General features: G+C 38.6%; 1 protein-coding gene across 3 annotated transcripts in view; it reads left to right on the top strand.

Moving 5' to 3' along the window:
- mus312 (mutagen-sensitive 312) overlaps nucleotides 1-18,593 on the top strand; it is a 94,482-nt gene extending 75,889 nt beyond the window's left edge. For 2 of the 3 annotated variants that reach the window (XM_076198829.1, XM_076198832.1), the window contains 2 exons: nucleotides 18,133-18,296; nucleotides 18,448-18,593. In XM_076198829.1, coding sequence (XP_076054944.1) covers nucleotides 18,133-18,296; nucleotides 18,448-18,519 — 236 coding nt within the window. In that variant the 3' untranslated portion in view covers nucleotides 18,520-18,593. Of the gene's footprint in view, nucleotides 1-15,580; nucleotides 15,619-18,132; nucleotides 18,297-18,447 lie in introns of those variants that run through there. The other variant, XM_076198831.1, reaches the window with a different exon arrangement.
- The last annotated feature ends 4,042 nt before the right edge of the window (nucleotides 18,594-22,635 follow it).

Raw genomic sequence — 22,635 nt, forward strand, 5'->3', positions numbered from 1 at the left:
TCTGTACTGGAAATAGACCAGTGGGCTGCCCAAAATGCAGGATCAAAAATCAGTTTAACAAAATCCTAAAAGTCACTGACTTAAGCTGTTAAAGCTCACAGAAGCATCAAACTGCAATCAATGGAGGACCACCATCCATGAAGCTGCAGAAACCTTTGAAGCCCAGAGAATGACCATCATTAAAATAAAAAGACAATAATGAAAATGCCAAGCCAAACTGCCACAGCCTCCAGGAGCAATTCTATGCTCCTACTGCCTGCGTTAGTTCCACATTAGAATTAATCGTCATATGAGTCAGCTCAGAACTCACAGGTTTGGACACATGGAAAGAATGAGTGAAGATATATTAATAAAAGAGGTGTGGAAGGCAGAGATGGAGGGAGTGAACATGAGGGGACGACCAAGGATGAGATGGATGGATGGAGTAAAGAGGGCATTGGGAAAGAGGTGAATGTCTGTTGAAGAAGGAAGAGAGAAGACAGAAGATAGGGGTGACTGGAGAATGGTTGTGTATGGATGATGCTGTGATGCATGGAGGGGAGTGGATGGGGGATGGGAGAGGTGAGGATGTGTGAACGACGTTTTGACACAGCCCAAAGGGATTTCTCTCCATTTTCTCTTTTTCTGCATGAGGGGAGTTGCCGATTAAATGAAGTGGAATTGCTGTGGTTATGCTATGTCTTGCTGAATATTCTGACCCAGGGCAGTGAGCGAGGTGCTGGGATGACCCATCAGCCAGGAGGAGCCAAGAGAGAGGGAGAGGTGGTGAATGGGAGTGGAGTATGTGGGGATAACTTTGGCTACCTCCATTGCAAGGGGGAAAAAGCCCTTGGTGTATTTACCTGGTTGTATTTTATGGGAAGGGAAGCTATGCTCTTGGTGTCCCGTCTTCATATCTCATTTTATCTAAACTATTTTTAACTTCATGTATTGTTTTTGCACACACTACTTTCTCATCTAACTTGTTCCAAATGTCTATCACTCTGAGGAAAGCTGTTCTTTTTCAGATCTTTTCTATAGCTGTCTTTCTTGATTTTCTTTCCATGTCCTCTTGCATTTCTTTCATCCCATTTTATTAGATCCTCTCTATCAATAATTTCTATGCCTTTCATAATTCTGTAAATAGTTATCAAATCTCCTCTCTCTCTTCTTTGCTCTAGTGTCTGTAGCTCAAGTTTTGCTAGTCTCTCTTCATATGATAGTTTTGAGAGTGTTGGTGCCAATTTTGTAATTGCTCTTTGTATTCTTTCAAGTTTTTTTATACATTTTTTTGTATTTGGTGACCACATCATTGCTGCATATTCCAATCTTGGTCTTATCAAAGTGATTAATATTTTCTTCACCATTTCTTCATCCAGGTATGTAAATGCCACTTTGATTGTTCTTATTAAATCATAAGTTTCTCCAAAAATCTTATTTATATGTTTCTCAGGTGACATATTATTCATAATAATGACTCCCAGGTCCTTCTCATTTTCTACTTTTTTATTCCTTCTTCCAATTTATATGATCCTGTTATTCTTTTTTTGTTTTTGTTTTTTCCAAATTCCATTATACTACACTTTTTGGTATTGAACTCCATCTCCCACTTCCTACTCCATTCCCATACTTTATTGAGATCACTCTGTAGTGACTCACAATCTTCTTCCGTGTTCACTTTTTTTAACAAAAACAAAGAAGCTCATGTAACTTTCAATTTCTTTATCCATATCATTAATATATATAGCAAACATTATTGGGGGCAAAACTGTTCCTTGGGGAACACCGCTTATTACTTCATCCCAGTTAGAGTGTTTGTCTCTTATCACTACTCTCATTTTTCTTTCTTGCAAAAAGTCTTCCATCCATTTAAGCAGTTTGCCCTGTATTCCTCCTTCAGTTTCTAATTTCTTAAGTAACTTCTTATTTGGTACTTTGTCAAAAGCTTTTTTTAGGTCTAGAAATGCACAATCAGCCCATCCATCTCTTTCTTGTATTATCTATTAGCCTTGAATAGAAACATATTAAATTGGTGACGCATGATCGTCCTTGTCTGAATCCAAACTGCCTTGGATTTAGTATGTTTTTTTTTTTTTTCTAAATACTTTACCCATCTACTTTTGATAATTCTTTCACAAATTTTTGCTATTGTACTTGTTAGAGAGACTGGTCTATAGTTTGTAGGGTCCTCTTTATTTCCTCCTTTATATATAGGTACTATATTTGCTTTTTTCCAATCTTTTGGAACTTTTCCTTCTTTCAAGGACCTGTTTATTATGCTTTGTATTTTGTCTGCCAGTTCATTCTTGCATTCTTTCAAAATCCAGTTTGCTATTTCATCTGATCCATGCGATTTTCTGACATCAAGATTACTCAAGTGTTTCATTATTTCATACTTTGTTACTTCTATTTCTTTCATAGGGGGGACTTTCTCTTCCCATTCAATCTCTCCAGGTTGTATGTTCTCCCTTGTAAACACCGATTTAAAATGCTTGTTCATAATTTCTGCCATTTCTATTTCCTCTGTGTATTCAACTCCTCCTTGTCGTAATTTCTCTAATTCTCGTTTGTTTTTCAGTTTGTTGTTTACAAATCTGTAGAATAGTTTTGGTTGAACCTTACATTTTTCTATGACATCTTTTTCATATTTTCTTTTTTCGTCTCTGCACACTTGTACATTCATTTCTATAACTAGTATATATTTTCCATTTTTCAGGTCTTTTGTCTTTCTTCGATTTGGTCCAAGCTTTATCTCTTTTGTCTTTTAACTCCTTACAACTTTTGTTGCACCAGCAGTTTACATATTCTTTTTCTTGTTTTTGTCTTGCGACATACTTTTCCACTCCTTTTTTATAAATTTTTGTCAAAATATTCCATTTCTCTTCTGTTGTATCTTCTTTGTATATTCTTTTCCAGTTTTCATTTTGGAAGAATTCTCTTATTTTATCAAAATTTGTTTTTTCATACATCTATCTTCCTTTTCTATATTGTTCATTTCTTTTCATGTATTTTTCTTCATTTAGTTCTAGTTCTATCAATATGTGGTCACTTTTACTTATTGGTGCCTGGTATTCTATCTTTTCCACTATTTCAGGTTCTGATGTGATTATTAGGTCTAGTCTCGATGGTTCTTCTTCATTTCTATACCTAGTGTTCTCTTGGATCCATTGTATCATTGTGTGGTCAATAATCATCTGAAGTAGAACATTTCCCCATGAGTCTTCTCCACCCTTTACTGTCATCTCTTCCCAGCAGACTTCTATGGAATTAAAGTTGCCCATCATAACTATTCTTCCTCCATCTTCCATTATCTTGTTTAATGTTATTCTTGTGTCTTCTAACACACATTTATGTTCACTCTCTTCCCACGAGGCTGTTTTTGGGGGCACGTAGTTTATTACAAAATTTCTGCTCTTTTTATCTCTATCTTCTACTTCTATCATAATCATCTCTACTCTATTCTTTCCATATGTGACACTCTTCACGTTTATATCCTTCTTAGTCAGGAACATAACTCCAGCCCCTTGTTTTATCTCTCTGTTTCTAATCCAATAATTATATGCATTGTGTCCTACGCTGTTGGGTGGTAGTGGAACTTTTAATTTTGTCTCTACAATTCCCATTATGTCCGGTTCTTTTTCCTTCAGATACTCGTTCATTTCATTCAGTCCTGTTATTAATCCATCTATATTTGTGTAGGACACTCTTAACTTTCTGTTATTTCCATTGTATATATATTTTTTTTTTTCTGTTATGGTCCATTTCCTCACTTTCATATTCACTACTCTCCAATAAAATTCTTCTTTTTCTGACTCCATTCTGTTCTCGTTTTTTTCTTTAGGTTCTTGCCTTTTCATTTTTTCTTCCTCTCCTCTTTATTCATTTCTCTTTTTATCCATACCTTTTTATATTGTTCACTTGCTGCTAGCTTCCCTGTTTTTGCTAAGATATTCTCTGCTGTTGTTTGTGACCTGAATTTAATCTTAATTGGTCTGGTCTTATCTGTACTATATTTTCCGAGTCTAAACATCTCTTCAATTTGTTTCATTATTTCAGGTTCATCTTCCTGAACTAATTCTAATAAACTGTTTACTTTTTTTTTTTCCTCTTTAATTCTTGTGGTTCTATTTTGGTTAAATTTCTCTTCCATTCCTAATATAATTATACATTTCTTTTTGTCTTCTAAGTCTCTTACTATATTCTCCTTCTGTCTCATCACTTTAATAACTTGAGTCTTCAGTTTGTTCTTTCATTTGTTGCTTAATTATGTCAGTAAATGGAACTTTACTGTTTTCTTGGATTTTTTTTCCAGCCCTGTGCTTCCTTTGCTATGGCCTCTTTATTGTCTTTATTATTCCTCTTTAATTCCTCATTCTCTTTAATTTCTTTTAACTGTCTTTTTAATTCTTCTATTTCTAAAGTTAAGTTTTTGTTCGCCTTCTCTAGTTCTTCCAATCTTTCAACTCTCTGCGCAATCTTGGCTATGTTACCGAACGTATTTTCCCAATGCTCGGGTCATTTTATTAAGTTTTTCCTCTAGTCTTGCTAATTGGGGGAGGTTGGTATCCCCCCACCCTCTTTAAATCCCTGGAAACTATTATCATCACCTTCCACTGTGCTGCTCTTATCTATATTTCTAATCTTTACATTTTTGTTGATCCCGTCATCACCGAAATCATCATCATCAGTCCGTCTTTTGTTTACAAGATGCCTGGCCTCCTGGACCATGTCCCCCTCTTTCTCATTTCCTTTCATTTCCCTCAATAATCCCTCCCCTTCTCCTTTTTTATCACTTTCCCACCACCACGAGCTTTCCCCTTCCCTATAAATACAATAAGGTACTTCCTTGACTTTGAGATCTACGTAGCTTTTCCTTTTTCTTCGGAATTCCAATTCTCGCCGTCCATCCAACGAAAGTGTGTGTGTATTTACCTAGTTGTATTTTACGGGAAGGGGAGCTATGCTTGTGGTGTCCCGTTTTCATATCTCATTTTATCTAAACTATTTTTAACTTCATGTATTGTTTTTGCACACACCACTTTCTCATCTAACTTGTTCCAACTGTCTATTACTCTGTGAGGAAAGCTGTTCTTTTTCAGGTCTCTTCTATAGCTGTCCTTTTTTATTTTATTTCCATGTCCTCTTGTATTTCTATCATCCCATTTTATCAGATTCTCTTTATCAGTAATTTCTATGCCTTTCATGATTCTGTAAATAGTTATCAAATCTCCTCTCTCTCTTCTTTGCTCTAGTGTCTGTAGTTCAAGTTTTGCTAGTCTCTCTTCATATGATAGTTTTGTGAGTGTATGTGCCAATTTTGTAATTGCTCTTTGTATTCTTTCAAGTTTTTTTTATACATTTTTTTGTACTTGGTGACCATATCGTTGCTGCATATTCCAATCTTGGTCTTATCAGGGTGATTAGAATTTTCTTCACCATTTCTTCATCCAGATATGTAAATGCAACTTTGATTGTTCTTATTAAATTATAGGTTTCTCCAAAAATCTTATTTATATGTTTCTCAGGTGACATATTACTCATAACAATGACTCCCAGGTCCTTTTCATATTCTACTTTTTTTATTCCTTCTTCTCCCAATTTATATGATCCTGTTATTCTGTTTTTACTTTTTCCAAATTCCATTATACTACACTTCTTTGTATTGAACTCCATTTCCCACTTCCTACTCCATTACTGTACTTTGTTTAGATCTCTCTGTAGTGATTCACAATCTTCTTCCATGTTCACTTTTTTCAATAGTTTTGCATCATCTGCAAAGAAGCTCATATAGCTTTCAATTCCTTCCTCCATATCATTAATATATATAGCAAACATTATTGGGGCCAGGACCGTTCCTTGTGGAACACCGCTTATTACTTCATCCCAGTTTGAGTGTTGGTCTCTTATCACTACTCTCATTTTTCTTTCTTGCAAAAAGTCTTCCATCCAATTTAGTAGTTTGCCCTGTATTCCTCCTTCAGTTTCTAATTTCTTAAGCAACTTTTTATGTGGTACTTTGTCAAAAGCTTTTTTTAGGTCTAGAAATGCACAATCAGCCCATCCATCTCTTTCTTGTATTATATCTATTAGCCTTGAATAGAAACATATTAAATTGGTGATGCATGATCGTCCTTGTCTGAATCCAAATTGTCTTGGATTTAGCACGTTGTTTTTTTCTAAATATTTTACCCATCTATTTTTTACAATTCTTTCACAAATTTTTGCTATTGTACTTGTTAGAGAGACTGGCCTATAGTTGTTAGGGTCTTCTTTATTTCCTCCTTTATATATAGGTACTATATTTGCTTTTTTTCCAATCTTCTGGAACTTTACCTTCTTTCAAGGAACTGTTTATTATGCTATGTATTATGTCTGCCAGTTCATTCCTGCATTCTTTCAAAATCCAGTTTGCTATTTCATCTGATCCATGCGATTTTCTGACATCAAGATTACTCAAGTGTTTCAATATTTCATTCTTTGTTACTTCTATTTCTTTCATAGGGGGGACTTTCTCTTTCCATTCAATCTCTTCAGGTTGTATGTTCTCCCTTGTAAACACAGATTTAAAATGTTCGTTCATAATTTCCGCCATTTCAATTTCCTCTGTGTATTCAATTCCTCCTTGTCTTAATTTCTCCAAATCTTGTTTGTTTTTCAGTTTGTTGTTTACAAATCTGTAGAATAGTTTTGGTTGATCTTTACATTTTTCTATGACATCTTTTTCATATTTTCTCTTTTCCTCTCTGCACGCTTGTACATATTCATTTCTATAACAAGTATATATTTTCCATTTTTCTGGTCTTTTGTTTTTTTTCCATTTAGCCCAAGCTTTGTCTCTTTTGTCTTTTATCTCCCTACAACTTTTCTTGTACCAGCACTTTATATATTCTTTTTCTTGTTTTTGTCTTGGGACATACTTTTCTACTCCCTTTTTATAGATTTTTGTCAAAATATTCCATTTCTCTTCTACTGTTGTATCTTCTTTGTGTATTCTTTCCCAGTTTTCATTTTGGAAGAATTCTCTTAATTTATCAAAGTTTGCTTTTTCATACATCAATCTTCCTTTTCTATATTGTTCATTTTTTTTATGTATTTTTTCTCATTTAGTTCTAGTTCTATCAATATGTGGTCACTTTTGCCCATTGGTGCCTGGTATTCTATCTTTTCCACTATTTCAGGTTCTGATGTGAATATTAGGTCTAGTCTCGATGGTTCTTCTTCATTTCTATACCTAGTGTTCTCTTGGATCCATTGTATCATTGTGTGGTCAGTAATCATCTCAAGTAGAACACTTCCCCATGAGTCTTCTCCATCCTTTACGGTCATCTCTTCCCAGCATATTTCTTTGCAATTATAGTCGCCCATCATAACTATTCTTCATCTTCCATTATCTTGTTTAGTGTTATTCTTGTGTCTTCTAACATGCTTTTATGTTCATTCTCTTCCCACGAGGCTGTTTTTGGGGGCACATAGTTTATTACAAATTTTCTGCTCTTCTTATCTCTATCTTCTACTTCTATCATAATCATCTCTACTGTATTGTTCCCATATGTGACATTCTTCATGCTTATATCCTTCTTAGGCTAGGAAGAACTCTTACCTTTTCTTTAGGTTCAGAAATCAAAATATTTACCTACTAGTTACTACCAGTAAACAATGGGGACATAAAATACACGGTACGTACCAAAACATGTGAAACTTCTTCTAGATACGGTAACCCCATACGGAATACGATAAACACCGGCTTTGGTGCCCGGTGTTTGGTTGTTGTGTATTTTCGTCTTCGTGATGTCTTTTATCGTCCTGCTTGTCTGGCACACTACTTCCAAATTGGTGGTTCTTAAAATATGTGTCAGGTGGGTAGCAACATCGCTGGTTGGCAACACGAGACGTCTTGTTGTGCTGTCCTGCTGCACAAGACGTCTCGTGTTGCCAACCATATTTTAAGAACCACCAATTTGGAAGTAGTGTGCCAGACAAGCAGGACGATAAAAGACATCACGAAGACGAAAATACACAACAACCAAACACCGGGCACCAAAGCTGGTGTTTATCGTATTCCGTGATCAGGATGTGATAAAGTTTACATCGGAGAAACGTCATGCAACCTGAATACACGAATACGTGAACACCGTTCCGACGTCAGGCATGATGTCACCACCAATGCATGTGTGACACATAGAAACAAGGAAAACCATCTTATGGACTGGAAGAATGCAGAGCTGTTCATACGAGAACCAGACAAAATCCGCAGGAAGTGTTTAGAAGCAGCGATCATTCAAGGAACGAACACTATTGAACAAAATAGGGGCATGTTCAACATCTTGCCCCACATAATTCCCCTAATACCCATGGCCAGCAATTTTTTTTTTTTTTTTTTTTTTTTTTTTTTTTTTTTTTTTTTTTTTTTTTTTAAACCACCCTTTGTGAACATTTTGCCCACGGACGTTTGGGCCAGCATTCTCAACCTTTCCCAGTGTTCAATCCCCCTCTCCCTTCCCCCTACTTCTTTTCTCTCCCCGTTCTCTCCTTTCCCCTTATTTAATCTCAAGCATATGTATCTCAACTTGTACTTGAAAAGGCTGTAATAAGCGAAACGTCGAACAAATAAAGGCTCCGTCCTCATATGGTGTTTAATTCGTCAGTCTTGTCGGCAACTGCTACTTTCATGAAAAAACAACAACTTGGTAATCTGTTCAAGTTTTTCACTCTGCTGAAATGGCAACTTCAGTGAAACTTATTAGATATCAAAATCAGTGAACTTGAAAAAACATACAGTAAACTCGTGCTTATCCGAACGCGTTTTAACCGAATAATCGCATTAACCGAACATTTTCTCAATACGGTAGCCATCGCTTCAACCGAACGTATTTGGATCTCAACCGAACATTCAAACAGCCCGCCGCCTCTTCCGCCACCCCAGCGCCACCCGCAAGCTTCACCAAGTGCTCACACGGTGGCAGCACACTCCATGTTTACACCTGATCGGCTGTTTATACTCTATAGAATATGTTTATGAACTATTATAAGCATTTCCATGTGTATGTTAAGTTTACAGGTACGAATATTGCAGACGACATTACCGCATAAAACTCTACAGGAATGAAAAATACAAAGTCGGATTAACCGAACATTTCGGTTAATCGGACATTTCTAATCCCCCTTGGAGTTCGGATAAGTGAAAGTTTACTGTACACCAAAATACATCAGAATTAATGAAGTGAAAAACCATAATAATCAATTGCTATACCAGGCAAGCCACGCCACTTCAAAGCATTAAGACAGTGGAATGCTTACAGCACCAAAACAAAAACAAGCCACTCGACCTATACATGAGGTATATGGAAAATCCCAGATTTTTTGCCAAAAATGGGGGGGTCGACCTTTACACGAGATCGACCTATAGACGAGTATATACGGTACTTCCTTTGCTTTGGGATCAACGAAATTTCACTTTTTCTTCAGAACGTCCTCTAAGCCATCCGTTCGTTGAAGTGTGTGTGTGTGTATATATTTATATATATATATATATATATATATATATATATATATATGTTTATCTGAAGTGAGCACTGTTACTGTTGGTGTCTGGAGCATAGCATCCATTCTGTTTTTTCTGAGGAACTGTTCCAGTTTGTACAAGTAGTCTTGGCTGTTCTTTGCCGCTATTTTGTATTACTGTTATCATCATCATCAATTTGGAGCATATGCCAAGGAGTGTGTTGCTTTGCTCACAGTCTCTCTGGGCAACTCTCATGCACCCACTCTTCCCACTCCAAACAGCTCTTGACAGGTTCGTCTCCTCCATTTCTTGTGGAGACAATCCTGTGAGTGGGATCACTGTCAGGGAAATGTGCCACATACCAATATAACCAGAGTTGATGATCACTAACTATGATGGTAACTGGCCTAGACTGAGTCTCACAATATAGTCTCCAGTTTGGTACAAAGTCATTCCAAAGATATCTGGTGATTCTTTGGAGGCATTTGGTACCAAAGACATTGAGATGCCTCTTCAAGCCAGCATTCACTGTCCATGTCTCACAGCCATTCATCAAGACAGGGAACACAAGTGACGAAGATTCAGATATTAGCCCTGCATAAATATTGATGCCATATACTCTGGTCGAGAGTGACTGCAACACCATGGGCAATGCCAATTCTTCAAAGGACTTCCTGACATAACTGTCTGTTGTTATGCACTGCACTACCAAGCTATGTGAAGCTTTCCAAGATCTCAATGACCTTGCCACATGCACGGATAGACTGAACTGTTATCCAGTAAGCCTCCAAATGCCTGGACCTTGGTCTTGCTCCAGGAGACCTGAAGTCTAAGCAATCTTGCCTCTTGTGCAGTGACTCAAGGACTACAACTTTCAACAACTCTACAAGAAGTACAGCATCATCAGCAAAGGCAATATCATTGACTTTAGTGTTGTCAGTAGATATTCTCCAATGACATTGATCAACAACTCTGTCCAATACCCAGTCTATGTATTTACCAAGTTGTATTATACGGGAAGAGAGTATGCTCATAGTGACCCATCTTTGTATATCTCAGCATCTACTTTTTTCTTAAATTCTTGTATTGTTTTTGCTCACACTGCTGAAAAGTGTTGAGGAGAGGACACACCCTTGTCTCACTCCTGAATTAACATGAAAAAAACTAGACAAGCCCCCTCCATACTTAAAGCAGTCTCTGTCCCAGGCCTCTGAAACTTTAGCAGATGTGAATGAACTAGTGTTAGCAGCAGATGGGCAAACACTTTTCATGGCACACTGAGCATTGTAATAGCACAGTAATTGTTGCAGTCCTGCCAGTCCCTTTTCCCCTTCCAGATAGGGATGACCATATCCTTTTTCCACTCAGAGGGAATGGTACTAGACTGCTAGACAACAGACAGTACTGCATGCAACCCATAGATCATGGCCTCACCACCATCTTTCAGCAACTCCACACTGATATTGCAGATGCCATCTGCTTTTCTACTCTTCAACGTACAACTTTGACTTGTGTCAGAGAGGGCAGAGATTTGTCTATAGGTGGATCAGCAATTGCCACTCAAACACCATCAAGAGGCTCTCCGTTTAGAGGGTTACCAATGACCAACTGCTCAAAGTATTCAGCAAAGGGGGTACACTAGTTCACCATTAGCTGTTTAGACAATGTTCCATTAGGTCACAAATTTGGAGCAGTTTCTTCAGGACTTAGTAAGAAGGCCTGGGGTAATTTTTCATTAGAATAGCCCTTAACATCTTCAGCAATACCCCTGACATACCTCTCATTGTCCAACCTCATGAGATCTCTAATCTACAATTTCAGAGTCCTGTATTGATCCAGGTCCCCAGCCATTCTGGCAACACAGCTTAACTCTGTACTCTACAGTGTCTCCTTTGATGCCACACAATTCCATAACCTTGAATGCTCTCCAAGGCATTCCTCAGCAGCTTTCAGAGTTTCATGTATAAAGGTGTCCCACAGTTCTCCATGGTCCCCAAGTGCCAAGTACTTCAAACTGATTGGAGATTACTACTACATACTCTGGGGCACATGCCTTATCCCTGAGTTTTTCTAGATGAAACCTAAGTGGGTTACATCTCAGGATTCTTGTGGACTTGATATGCAGTTTGAGTGTGGTGACCATAAGTCTGTGATCAGTCCTAAAGAATTCAGCATTCCAATAAACCCTGCAGTTCTAGAGCATCTTCCATCAAGTACTAAGAAGTATATGATGAGTCTCCTTGACCACTCCTATGGCACTACTTTATGATGCTCATCAGGGTGACTCACATCTCTGGAACCAGAAGCCAGCAATCCTCAACCTTTTGGAATTTGCAAAGTTCAAGACAGAATTGTTAATGTTCCTGATTCCAGAGCCATAGAGGCCATTACTTACTTCATAGCCAACTCTGTCCGTACCAGTAACCACATTGAAATCTCCTAAAATAACAAGTGTGTCTTGTGGCAGGAACTGGTCAATTATAGATTCAAGCTTGACATAGAACATCTTTCTCTTCAGGTTCATACACCTCAGTAGGAGCATATACTGCAATAAAAGAGATGTAGTATAAGGTGTGCTTTAGCCTCACTAGTATCATATGCTCATCAGTCAGAGTAACCTTTATAATAGCATGTTGTAGTTGGCTTGATTTGCTGACAGCTACTCCTGCAAGGTGGGTCCCATCGGTTCAGCCCAACCAGAAGATGTAACCCTCATTACTGATCTTGCCACTGTCTGATCATCTGACCTCAGAGAGCCACTATATCCAATCTGAGCTTCCTGAGCTCCTCCAATGAAAGAGTAGTTGGTCATCCTGGAAGAGAGAAAGAAGGTTCCAGACCCCCACACAGATAGCCTGCAAAAGGTTCACCCTGGGCCTGGCGCAACATGTTTATGTCTCATTTGCAAAACCCAGGCACCCTGCACAGTAGGCTTGGTGATTTTGACAGGGATAGGTTGTAAGCCCACCCCCACCATAAGTGTCAAATATGGCTGCCATGTACATATATCTACCATTCACCCTCCCAAGCCCCCACCTGCCACCAAGCCCAATTAGGGGAGAGTAGGATTTCTATCCATATACATATACACCAATGGCTTTTTTCCCTTACAAGGGAGGTAGCCAAGTCAAAAGACATGCACCCACTCTCATCTATGCCACTCCCATCCACCACCCTTACCTCCTTTTTATCTTATCTCCTTGTGGATGATAGGTCATCCCTGTATCCTCCCCACTGCCCTGGGTCAGAAGCAACAGAGCAAGACACAGCACATCCACAGCAAGGCTACTTTACTTAATTGGTGACCCCTTCTCTTTCTCTCTCCCCCCCACTCTCACAGTCTCTCAGTCCCTTCTTTTAAAAAACAGAGAAAACAAGGAGAAATTCCTTTGGGATGCATCAAAATATCATTCACACATAAACACTCCCTACTAACACCCACCCTACCATCAGCCCTCTCCCTTCCTTGCATTACAGTATCATCTGTACATAGCCATTTTCCCCTCACCTGTATCTATTGCCTTCTCCCATGCTCAACAGACATTCCCTCTTGCTCAAAGCCCCTTTCACCCCATCTGTCCATCTCATCCTCAGTCATCCCTTCAAGTTCACTCTATCCACCTCTGCCTCTGCTTTCCACACTTCTGCTTTCCACACTTCTTTTTTTCTCCATGTGTCCAAATCAACCCTATCTGCCATCTCCTTTTCCACCCCCACTCTCCTCCTCACCTTATTTCTCATGCTTTCCAACCTTGTAACCCCTGCCATACTTCTCAGACATTAAATTTTGAACACATTTAAACTTCTCTCTGCCTCTCTCAGATTCCAAGTCTCCACCCCATACAGTGTCAGCAGCACAATCACCTCTTCATATAATCTCGTCTTTGCATGCAGTCCCAAATGCTTATTTCTCATGACACTTTTTAGTCCCCAAAGTCATTTACTTGCTTCTCTCAATCTACAATTTACCTACACACCTCCCTTTCCTGCCACATGTGACCCTAAATACCTCTCCACTTCCTCCAGCCTCTCTCCTTTAAGACTTACTTCCAACTCTCTGCCATACTCTCCCTTGTACATCTCACCACTTTACTTTTACCCACATTTACCTTCAAATTTCTCCTATCACATACCTTCCCAAACTCCGTCACTAACTCCCATAATCCTCCCTCTGACCCTGCCACAAATGCAGTGTTATCAGCAAACAACAACTGGCTCACCTCTCAATTTTTACCATTTTCTTGGATTTGAGTATACATGTTAACCTAGTGGTCATGGGGGAGGAAAATTCTCAAACTAGGAAGAAATGAAAAGCAGTGTCCCGCAGGGATCAGTACTGGCCCCGATCATGTTTGCCATATACATTAATGACATGATGAAGGTGTAGAGTGTTATATGAATTTCTTTGCAGATGATGCAAAGATACTTTAGAAGATAAAAACGGAGGAAGACTGCAACTCATTGCAACAATATTTTGGATAAGATCTGGAATTGGACCCAAAAGTGGGAAGTAAAATTCAATATAAAAAAATGTAGTATAATGGAGTTTGGAAAGAGTAAAAACAGAATATCAAAAGATTACAAAATTGTTGAAGAAAAGGTGAAAAAAGTAAACTCAGAGAAAGATCTTGGAGTGATGATTGGCAAGGACATGACACCAGAGAAGCATATTAACAAAATATTCAGAGAAACCTACAATTTATTGAGATCAATCAAAGTGGCGTTTGCCTATTTGGACGAAGAAATGATAAAGAAAATCCTAACTACACTTATAAGGCCAAAACTCAAGTACGCAGCAGCACTCTGGACACCCAGTACCAAAAAGAACATTAAAAAACTAGAAAGGTTACAAAGAGCAAAAACCAAACTGCACCAACTCTTTCCGAACTAACATATGAGCAAAGACTGTCCAAATTAGAACTACCAACTTTGGAACAGAGAAGAGAAAGAGTTGACCTGCTGACTATCTACAGAATAATGAAAGGGATGGAAGTTTTAGGTAGAGATGACTTGTTAATATGGGACAACGGTAAAACAAGAGGACACGAAAAGAAACTAAAAAAAAGATAGTTACAGAAGAAATTTAAAAAGGAACAGCTTCCCACACAGAGTGATAGATACATGGAATAAATTAGACAATGAAATAGTGTGTGCAAACACTATACAAGATTTTAAGAAAAAACTTGATGCTGAGAGATACAAAGACGGGTCACCACAAGCATAGCTCCCTTCCTGTATAATACAACTAGGTAAATACACCACCTTGACACTAGGGGAGACAGCCATGGACTGTACAGTGTTGGCCCAGGCAGTAGTTGCTAGACTCTGGGCATACCTATCCAAAGATTTGAGGCAGGCAGCCCAGCTGATTAGCTACTCCAAGACAAGAGGGGCCACTTGTTCTGGCCTAAATAGAGGACCAAAGAGGTGTGTTGCTTCTAGGGGGACACCTGAGTACAACCACAGCACTGGGACATCACTCAGCCTCCAGGACTCATATATTCAGGCCCTCCAGGGATACCACACACAGCATACATGTGGGTTAATGACCCATAATGGTGTTTAGTGGCTATTGAATCAAAAAGTTCATTTGCCCTTGTGATGGTTTTCTTTTTTATCCATCTGGGTGTCCAACACACCCTTCACATTGGTAGGTGACCAGTGTAGGAGCCAGTTTAGTTACCAATGGTCTGACCACATAGTAGTTAGTACTGGGTTACATGGTACCAGTAGGAGGACAGCTGCCTCATCTGACATTGAATGATATGTACTGGGCTGGGTTATTATTGTCAATTTATCTGCATATGAGAGAACCTTGATGTTTAGTTCTACTTCAAGAAAAGGTTGAACAGTAACGGTGAAAGTATTGCACCATTAGGGACTCTATTGTATAGTCTTTTTGTACCTGAGATATGGTTATGGGTTCTACATTGTCATCCTGCTATAAAGTTGGTTAACCACTTCATGCTATTGTTATGGATATCTGTCTTAATAATCTTTTTGAATGCTATGTATCTAGACCTTGTCAAAAGCTTTGTTTATGTCAGTGTCTACCATAACTATTCTCTCCGGTGTGACTTTTTTATTGAATCATTCCAGTACATGTTGTGCAATGTTTATGAGCAGAGTGCTGGTAGTGTGGCCCTCCTTGAAACTACATTGATTGGGGAAGGTTGGTTGATTCTAACTACAGGTAGTCGTCGACTTACGACCGAGTTCGGTTCCGACAGACAGGTCGTAAGTCGATCTGGACGCAAGTCGGTCTATATATATATACAGTATATATTACCCTTTATATAATATATATATATATATATATATATATATATATATATATATATATATATATATTGTATATTTAGCATACTGAAATAATCTTAGCATCTTTGAACTATGTTGTATAGTATTTTTAACCTTTTTATAATTTCATCTGATTTTCTTTGGGAAACGTAGCCTAGGCCTAAGCATATTGAATAAAATCCTATCATCTTTGACCTATGATATTTAATACTGTATTTGTTAACCTTTGTATTATTTTACCATCAGACTTTCTTTAGGAAACGTATGCATACTGAATAAAATCTTATTATCTTTGAGCTACGTTGTTTAATATACATTAACTTTTTATCATTTTCGTTAGGAAACGTAGCCTAGGCCTACGCATACTGAATAAAGTCCTGTCATCTTTGACCTACAAATCCTTTTTTGTTGGTTACATTAAAATCATTGTAAAGCAAAATTAGGAAAAAAAAAAAATTCGAAACACATTCTTTTCGTTTACGTACTGTACCAAAAATATTGTTATCGACAACAGACTAGGCATAAACAAAGTTTACTGCTACATTTTATTAATCGCAAAACATAAAAATACAAAATGCTGTGCCGAAGATTTTGTCATCGACAACAGACTAGGCATAAAAAAAATACTGTTACATTTTATTAATTGCAAAACATGAAAATACAAAATGTAAGGCAAAATTAGGATTTTTTTTATTTCAACAAAACACATTCTTTTCGTTTAAGTACTGTACCGAACATATTGTTATCGACAACAAACTAGCCTAGGCATAAAAAGTTTGTTATATTTTATTAATTGCAAAACATACAAAATGCAATGCAAAATTAGGAAACATTTTACTTCAAACAAACAAAATGAAAGAATATTTAGCTGGCTGGGATGCTGACGCTGCCGGCAGCCTGCCAAAACTATCGTACTCGCGTCTCGCAGCGTGCGGAGTAATGTACTGCACTGCCAGGCATAACATTGCAATTCTATTACTCTATTAAATGTTAGATATTATTGCACCATCTCGTGGTCGTAAAGTCGATCAGTCATAAGTCGCATAGGTCGTAAGTCGACGACTACTTGTACAACCAATCTTTCCATCATCTTGGATTTTGTGGATAATAATTAAATTAGTCTGTATGATGTGGGGTTTTCTGGTGGTTTGTTTGGTTTCAAAATTGGTATTATATTATTTTTTTTCAGATGTTTGGGATGTTATTGTTCAGCTATTAGTTGGCCAAGGTGTTTAAGGTGGATGTTTGAGATATTGTCTGGACCTTCAGCTGTGGAGCTTTTTAGTTTCTTTATTGCTCCTCCTGTGTCTTTTCTATGGAAAAGGGGCTGATATTTTTGTCAAGTTTGATTTTACACATTTCTTTGATTATTTTCCTTTTTTTTCATATAGTGGGCTTGAAGACTAGTTTTGGAGAATTGCTTATTAATGTCACATTACTGTTTGGGGGTGGTATTTTGTCTTGGGTTACTCAGACTGCTTCATGAGTGGGGTTGTGGTGGGATGGGGAGAGGGGGGGCTTAGTTTCAAAACCCAAGCTGAGACAACACATGAATTCAAATCTAAATATGATAATTAGAGGTTAAGGATATAGCCCAAGTTGGAATCACACATGAATGTGAAACTATGTACTGTATAATAATTGGAAAGTAAGAGCCAGGACATAATGAGCATTGCTCTTTTCCTGTATACTAGTATTATAATTAGGTAAATACACACTCACACACCTAACCTCCAACTATCTACAGAATAATGAAAGGAATGAAAGTTTTAGATAGGGATGACTTGTTAATATGGGACAACGGTAAAACGAGAGGACACGAAAAGAAACTAAAAACAGATAGTTACAGAAGAAATTTAAAAAGGAACTGCTTCCCACACAGAGTGATAGATACATGGAATAAATTAGATAATGAAACAGTGTGTGCAAACACTATACAAGATTTTAAGAAAAAACTTGATGCTGAGAGATACAAAGACAGGTCACAACGAGCATAGCTCCCTTCCCGTATAATACAACTAGGTGAATTTGCTGCTTCCACTTTGGGAGGTACACAAATTTGCAGATTTTTCATAAGGTAGAGACGAATTATTCACTCCAACTTCTTACTACCCTGCTCATAACTGTTGTACTGCATGTATGTACACCCTTGTTGTACTTATTTTTTGATGTATTAACTGTATCAATGCATGTCACTTATATGTATAATTCACTACAAATTGTTAGTACCTTACCAGTGATGTTATGTACTTAAACATACATTAATCAGTAACTGAAGAACAACAAAAATATTAAGATATATCACGTAATGTTTTTTAGGATAAGAAGTTAATACCTCTTTTATTTTTCAGATGATATTCAGAGTTGTATCACAAACTTTTTGGTGAGCAACATTGACCTTCACAATAAGATTTTGTTGTATGAACCCATTTGGATTGAAGAACTACATTCAGATTTGAAAGAAAATGGAATCAAGTGCAATATGCGTACTTTATTAGATTATTTAGATGAAAAGGTTGGGTCATTAATAATTTTTTCATAGAATGAAATGTATTGTGTTTGGCCATCCCTTTTTTAAAGGGGAAAGAGCCTTTGGTATACTCATGTATAAACATGTTTTTGGTTATGTATAATTTTTTTTAAACCATTCTTTTCTTTCTTTGCAGTGTATTACATTCAGAACTAAACAAAACAAAACTCGAACAAGAAGAAACTCCAAACATAAAAGAAAGAAATAAATATAACAAATTAAAATATTGCCTGTGTTTGTTGTACATTAAAAAAAATTGTCAAATATATTGTACATAAGATACTTGAAGACTTTATTTAACAGCATTGAACACTTTTTCCTTGTGATCATGTATGTCTACAAAACATTCTGGGGTGCTCATCTTGTAATCTAAGGGATCTTTCCACAACTGTTACAATGTAACGAAAAATTCATTTACTAGGAGAGGCATTAATCCATTGCCCCAGCTTTCTTCTCCTGGGTAGATCAGCATCCCTGAGGAATGGGACCACAGTTGCAGGTTTGCTTGTAAGTCTTTCAGTGAAAAGAATTTATGTCTTTGTCTGAAGTGAGAACAGAGCAGTGTAGGATAATATATTCTGTGTTTTCTGTGTAGAGATTACATTTGGAACTTCTAAAGCACAGGTGCCTCACTTGTAAGATTGGAAATCCTGGATCAAATTGCATGTGTCTCACTGGTAAAAGAGAGCTATTTTTATCTAAACTATACCAGATGTCACACTTAAACACCAAAGACTCCCAAGCAAGTGTGTTATTATTATTATATTAGTGAGGAGATGAATTATAATAAATGTTTAATATTGTCCTTGAATTGGTTAGGGAAGCATACTATAGTGCCAAAAAACACTCATCTTAAGAAATTGCTGGTAGTTTCCAGCAACTCCATGTGGTCAATCAGTCAATCTGTTGTTATTGTCGTTGTCATTCCCTAGACTAATGTGGCTAAGCAATCCTGTCTCACTGAGGAATGCCATTGCTGAAATGGGGTTTTAAAACAAATACCCAGGGCAGTGGACAAGATACAGGGATGACCCATCATCCAGGAGGTGCTAAGATAAGAGGGAGGGGAGTGGAGTGTATTGGGGGTGGAATGGGTGGGAATTGTTTTTATGCCATTGTTTTTTTGCTGCCTCCCTTGTAAGGGGGGAAAAGGCTTTGGTATATGTATGTATGTACCTTATAGAGTGCTCAGATATCTGCCAGGGTATATTGATACAATGGAATAATCATACATAAATATACCAAGGCTTTTTCCCCCTTACAAGGGAGGTAGCCAAAAAGGAAAAGGCATAAAATTATTCCCACCCATTTCATCCCTGAATATACTCCACACCCCTCCACCCTCCCTCTTATCTTAGCACCTCCTGGATGACGGGTCATCCCTGCACCTAGTCCACTGCCCTGGGTCAGAAGCAGTGTCGCAAGACACAGCACATCCACAGTAAGGCCGCTTCATTAAATTGGCGACCCCCACTTTCCATCCCCCCATGCATAAAAGGAGAAGACGGGGAGAAATCCCTTCGGGCTGTGTCAAATTTTGCTTACACATACTACCTCACCTCCCATTCCACCTCATGCATCACATCATCCATATACAACCATTCTCCATCCACCCCTGTCTTCTGTCCTCTCCCGTCCTTCCTCAACCAACATTCCCCTCTTCCCCAAACCCCCCTTCACCCCATCCATCCACCTCATCCTAGGACATCCCCTCATGTTCACTCCCTCCACATCTGCCTTCCATCCCTCTTTTACTAGTCTTTCTTCACTCATTCTTTCCATGTGTCCAAACCATCCTAATACTCTTTCATCAACCTTATCTCCCAACTCCCTTTCCACCCCTGTTTTCCTTCTCACCTCCTCATTTCTCACTCTATCTAGCCTAGTAACCCCCATCATACTTCTCAGACACCTCATCTCAAACACATTCAAACTCATTCTCTCTTCTTTTCTTATGTTCCATGTTTCTGCCCCATACAGTGCTGTTGGCACAATCACTCCTTCATACAGTCTCCTCTTAGCATCCATTCCCAAAAGTCTATTCCTCATTACACTTTTTAATCCACCAAGGCATTTACTCACTTCTCTCAATCTACATTCTACCTCCACCTTCACTGCACCTTTTGCTGCCACATTTGCACCCAAGTATCTAAAACTATCCACTTCCTCCAGTCGCTCTCCCTTAATGCTCACTTCCAGTCTGCTGCTGCTTTCACCCCTTGAAGATCTCATCACCTTAATTTTACCCACATTTATCTTCAGCTTTCTTCTATCACATACTCTCCTAAACTCTGTCACCAACTTCCTCAATCCCTCCTCCGATCCTGCCACAAGTGCAGTGTCGTCTGCAAACAACAGCTGGCTCACCTCCCACTTTTCTCCATTTTCTTTAACCATCTCCAATCCCTGACCCACCACCCTTGCATTTACCTCTCGCATTACCCCATCCATGTACAAGTTGAACAGCCAGGGCGACATAACACATCCCTGATGAAGTCCCACCTTTACCTTGAACCACTCACTCTCTCCATTTCTAATCCTGACACAAGCTCTACTACTCTCATAAAAACTCTTGACAGCTCCTAGAAGCTTTCCTCCTATCCGTATATCCGCAAAACCTCCCACAGTGTCTTTCTCTCTATCCTGTCGTAAGCCTTTTCCAGATCCATAAAAGCCCAAAAAACATCCTTCCCCTTTCCTATAGCTTTCTCATATATCTGTCTTACCACAAAAATCTGATCTACACAACCTCTACCCATCCTAAATCCACACTGCTCCTCACCAATTACTCCCTCTGTTCCTCTCCTAATCCTCTCAATCAAGATCCTCCCATAAGCCTTCCCAACTACACTTAACAAGCTAATCCCTCTGAAACTACTACATTCACACTTGTCCCCTTTTCCCTTGTAAAGTGGAACTATACAGGCACTCCTCCAGTCCTCCGGCACTCTACCCTCTCTCCAGCAAACATTAAATAACTTCACCAGCCAGTCCACCATCACTGTACCTCCTTTTTTTAGACATTCTGCATGACATCCAACCAGACCAGGTGCCTTACCTGCTTTCATCATCTTAACAACTGCCTTTACTTCATCCTTCCTTATTTCTCCTCCATTTTCCTCACTCATCACGGTCATTTTCTTAGCATTTCCCACTGCAGCTATCTTTCCCTCCCTATCCTCCTTCACATGGAATAATATTTAAATACTGTATATTGATAATACTAGTACATACATACATACATATACCAAGGCTTTTTTCCCTTACAAGGGAGGTAGCCAAAAAGGAAAAGGCATAAATCATTCCCACCCATTCCATCCCTGAATACACTCCACACCCCTCCACCCTCCCTCTCATCTTAGCACCTCCTGGATAACGGGTCATCCCTGCACCTTGTCTACTGCCCTGGGTCAGAAGCAGTGTTGCAAGACACAGCACATCCACAGGAAGGCCACTTCATTTAATCGGCGACCCGCCCTCTCCATCCCTCCATGCATAAAAGGAGAAGACAGGGAGAAATCCCTTCGGGATGCTTCAAATTTTAATTATTTTAATGATAATAGTAATGGAATGATATTTAAATACAGGGGGTCACCACAATTCGACCGTTCGCAATTCGAATTATCGCGAATTCGACAGTAGCTAATTTATACCCAACCCTCAAGGTTCGACAGCCAGACTCGACAATTCGATATTCAAATCTCGCCCGCCACGCACCCAGTCGAATTTGCCACCACTCCCGATGCGCCACTCTGTCTCACTCTCGCCCCAGCCTAAGAAAATTATGGTGGGAGAGCAAAATGGAAGAGATATAAGAAAAGATGAGGTAGGAGTTTTAGAAATGATGAGAGGAGGTAAGGCACCTGGGTTGGAAGGGTGTCATACAGAGTGTCAGAAAATGGAGGTACATTAATAGTGGGTTGGCTAATAAGGTTGTTTAATGTGTGTCAAGGGGAAGGTAGAGGATTGGAGTACCTGTATAGTTCTGCTATACAAGGGAAAAGGGGGCAAATGTAAGTGTAGTAGTTTTAGAGGGATCAGTATTTTGAGTGTAGTTGGGAGGGTTTTAATTAAAAGGTCTAGGAGAGGACCAGAGAATAATTGTTGAGGAGCAGTGTGGGTTTAGGAAAGGTAGAGGATGTGTGGATCAGATTTTTGTGGTAAGGCAGATTTATGAGAAGGTATTGACAAAAGGTAAGGATTTTTTTGGGCCTTTATGGGTTGGCTAATGTGTGTCTAGGGGAAGGTAGAGTGCTGGAGGATTGGAGTACCTATATAGTTCTGCTATACAAGGGATAAGGGGACAAATGTAAGTGTAGTATTT

Source organism: Oratosquilla oratoria, chromosome 15, assembly GCF_046742065.1.
Source record: "Oratosquilla oratoria isolate Oo_2021 chromosome 15, ASM4674206v1, whole genome shotgun sequence".
NCBI lineage: Eukaryota > Metazoa > Arthropoda > Malacostraca > Stomatopoda > Squillidae > Oratosquilla > Oratosquilla oratoria.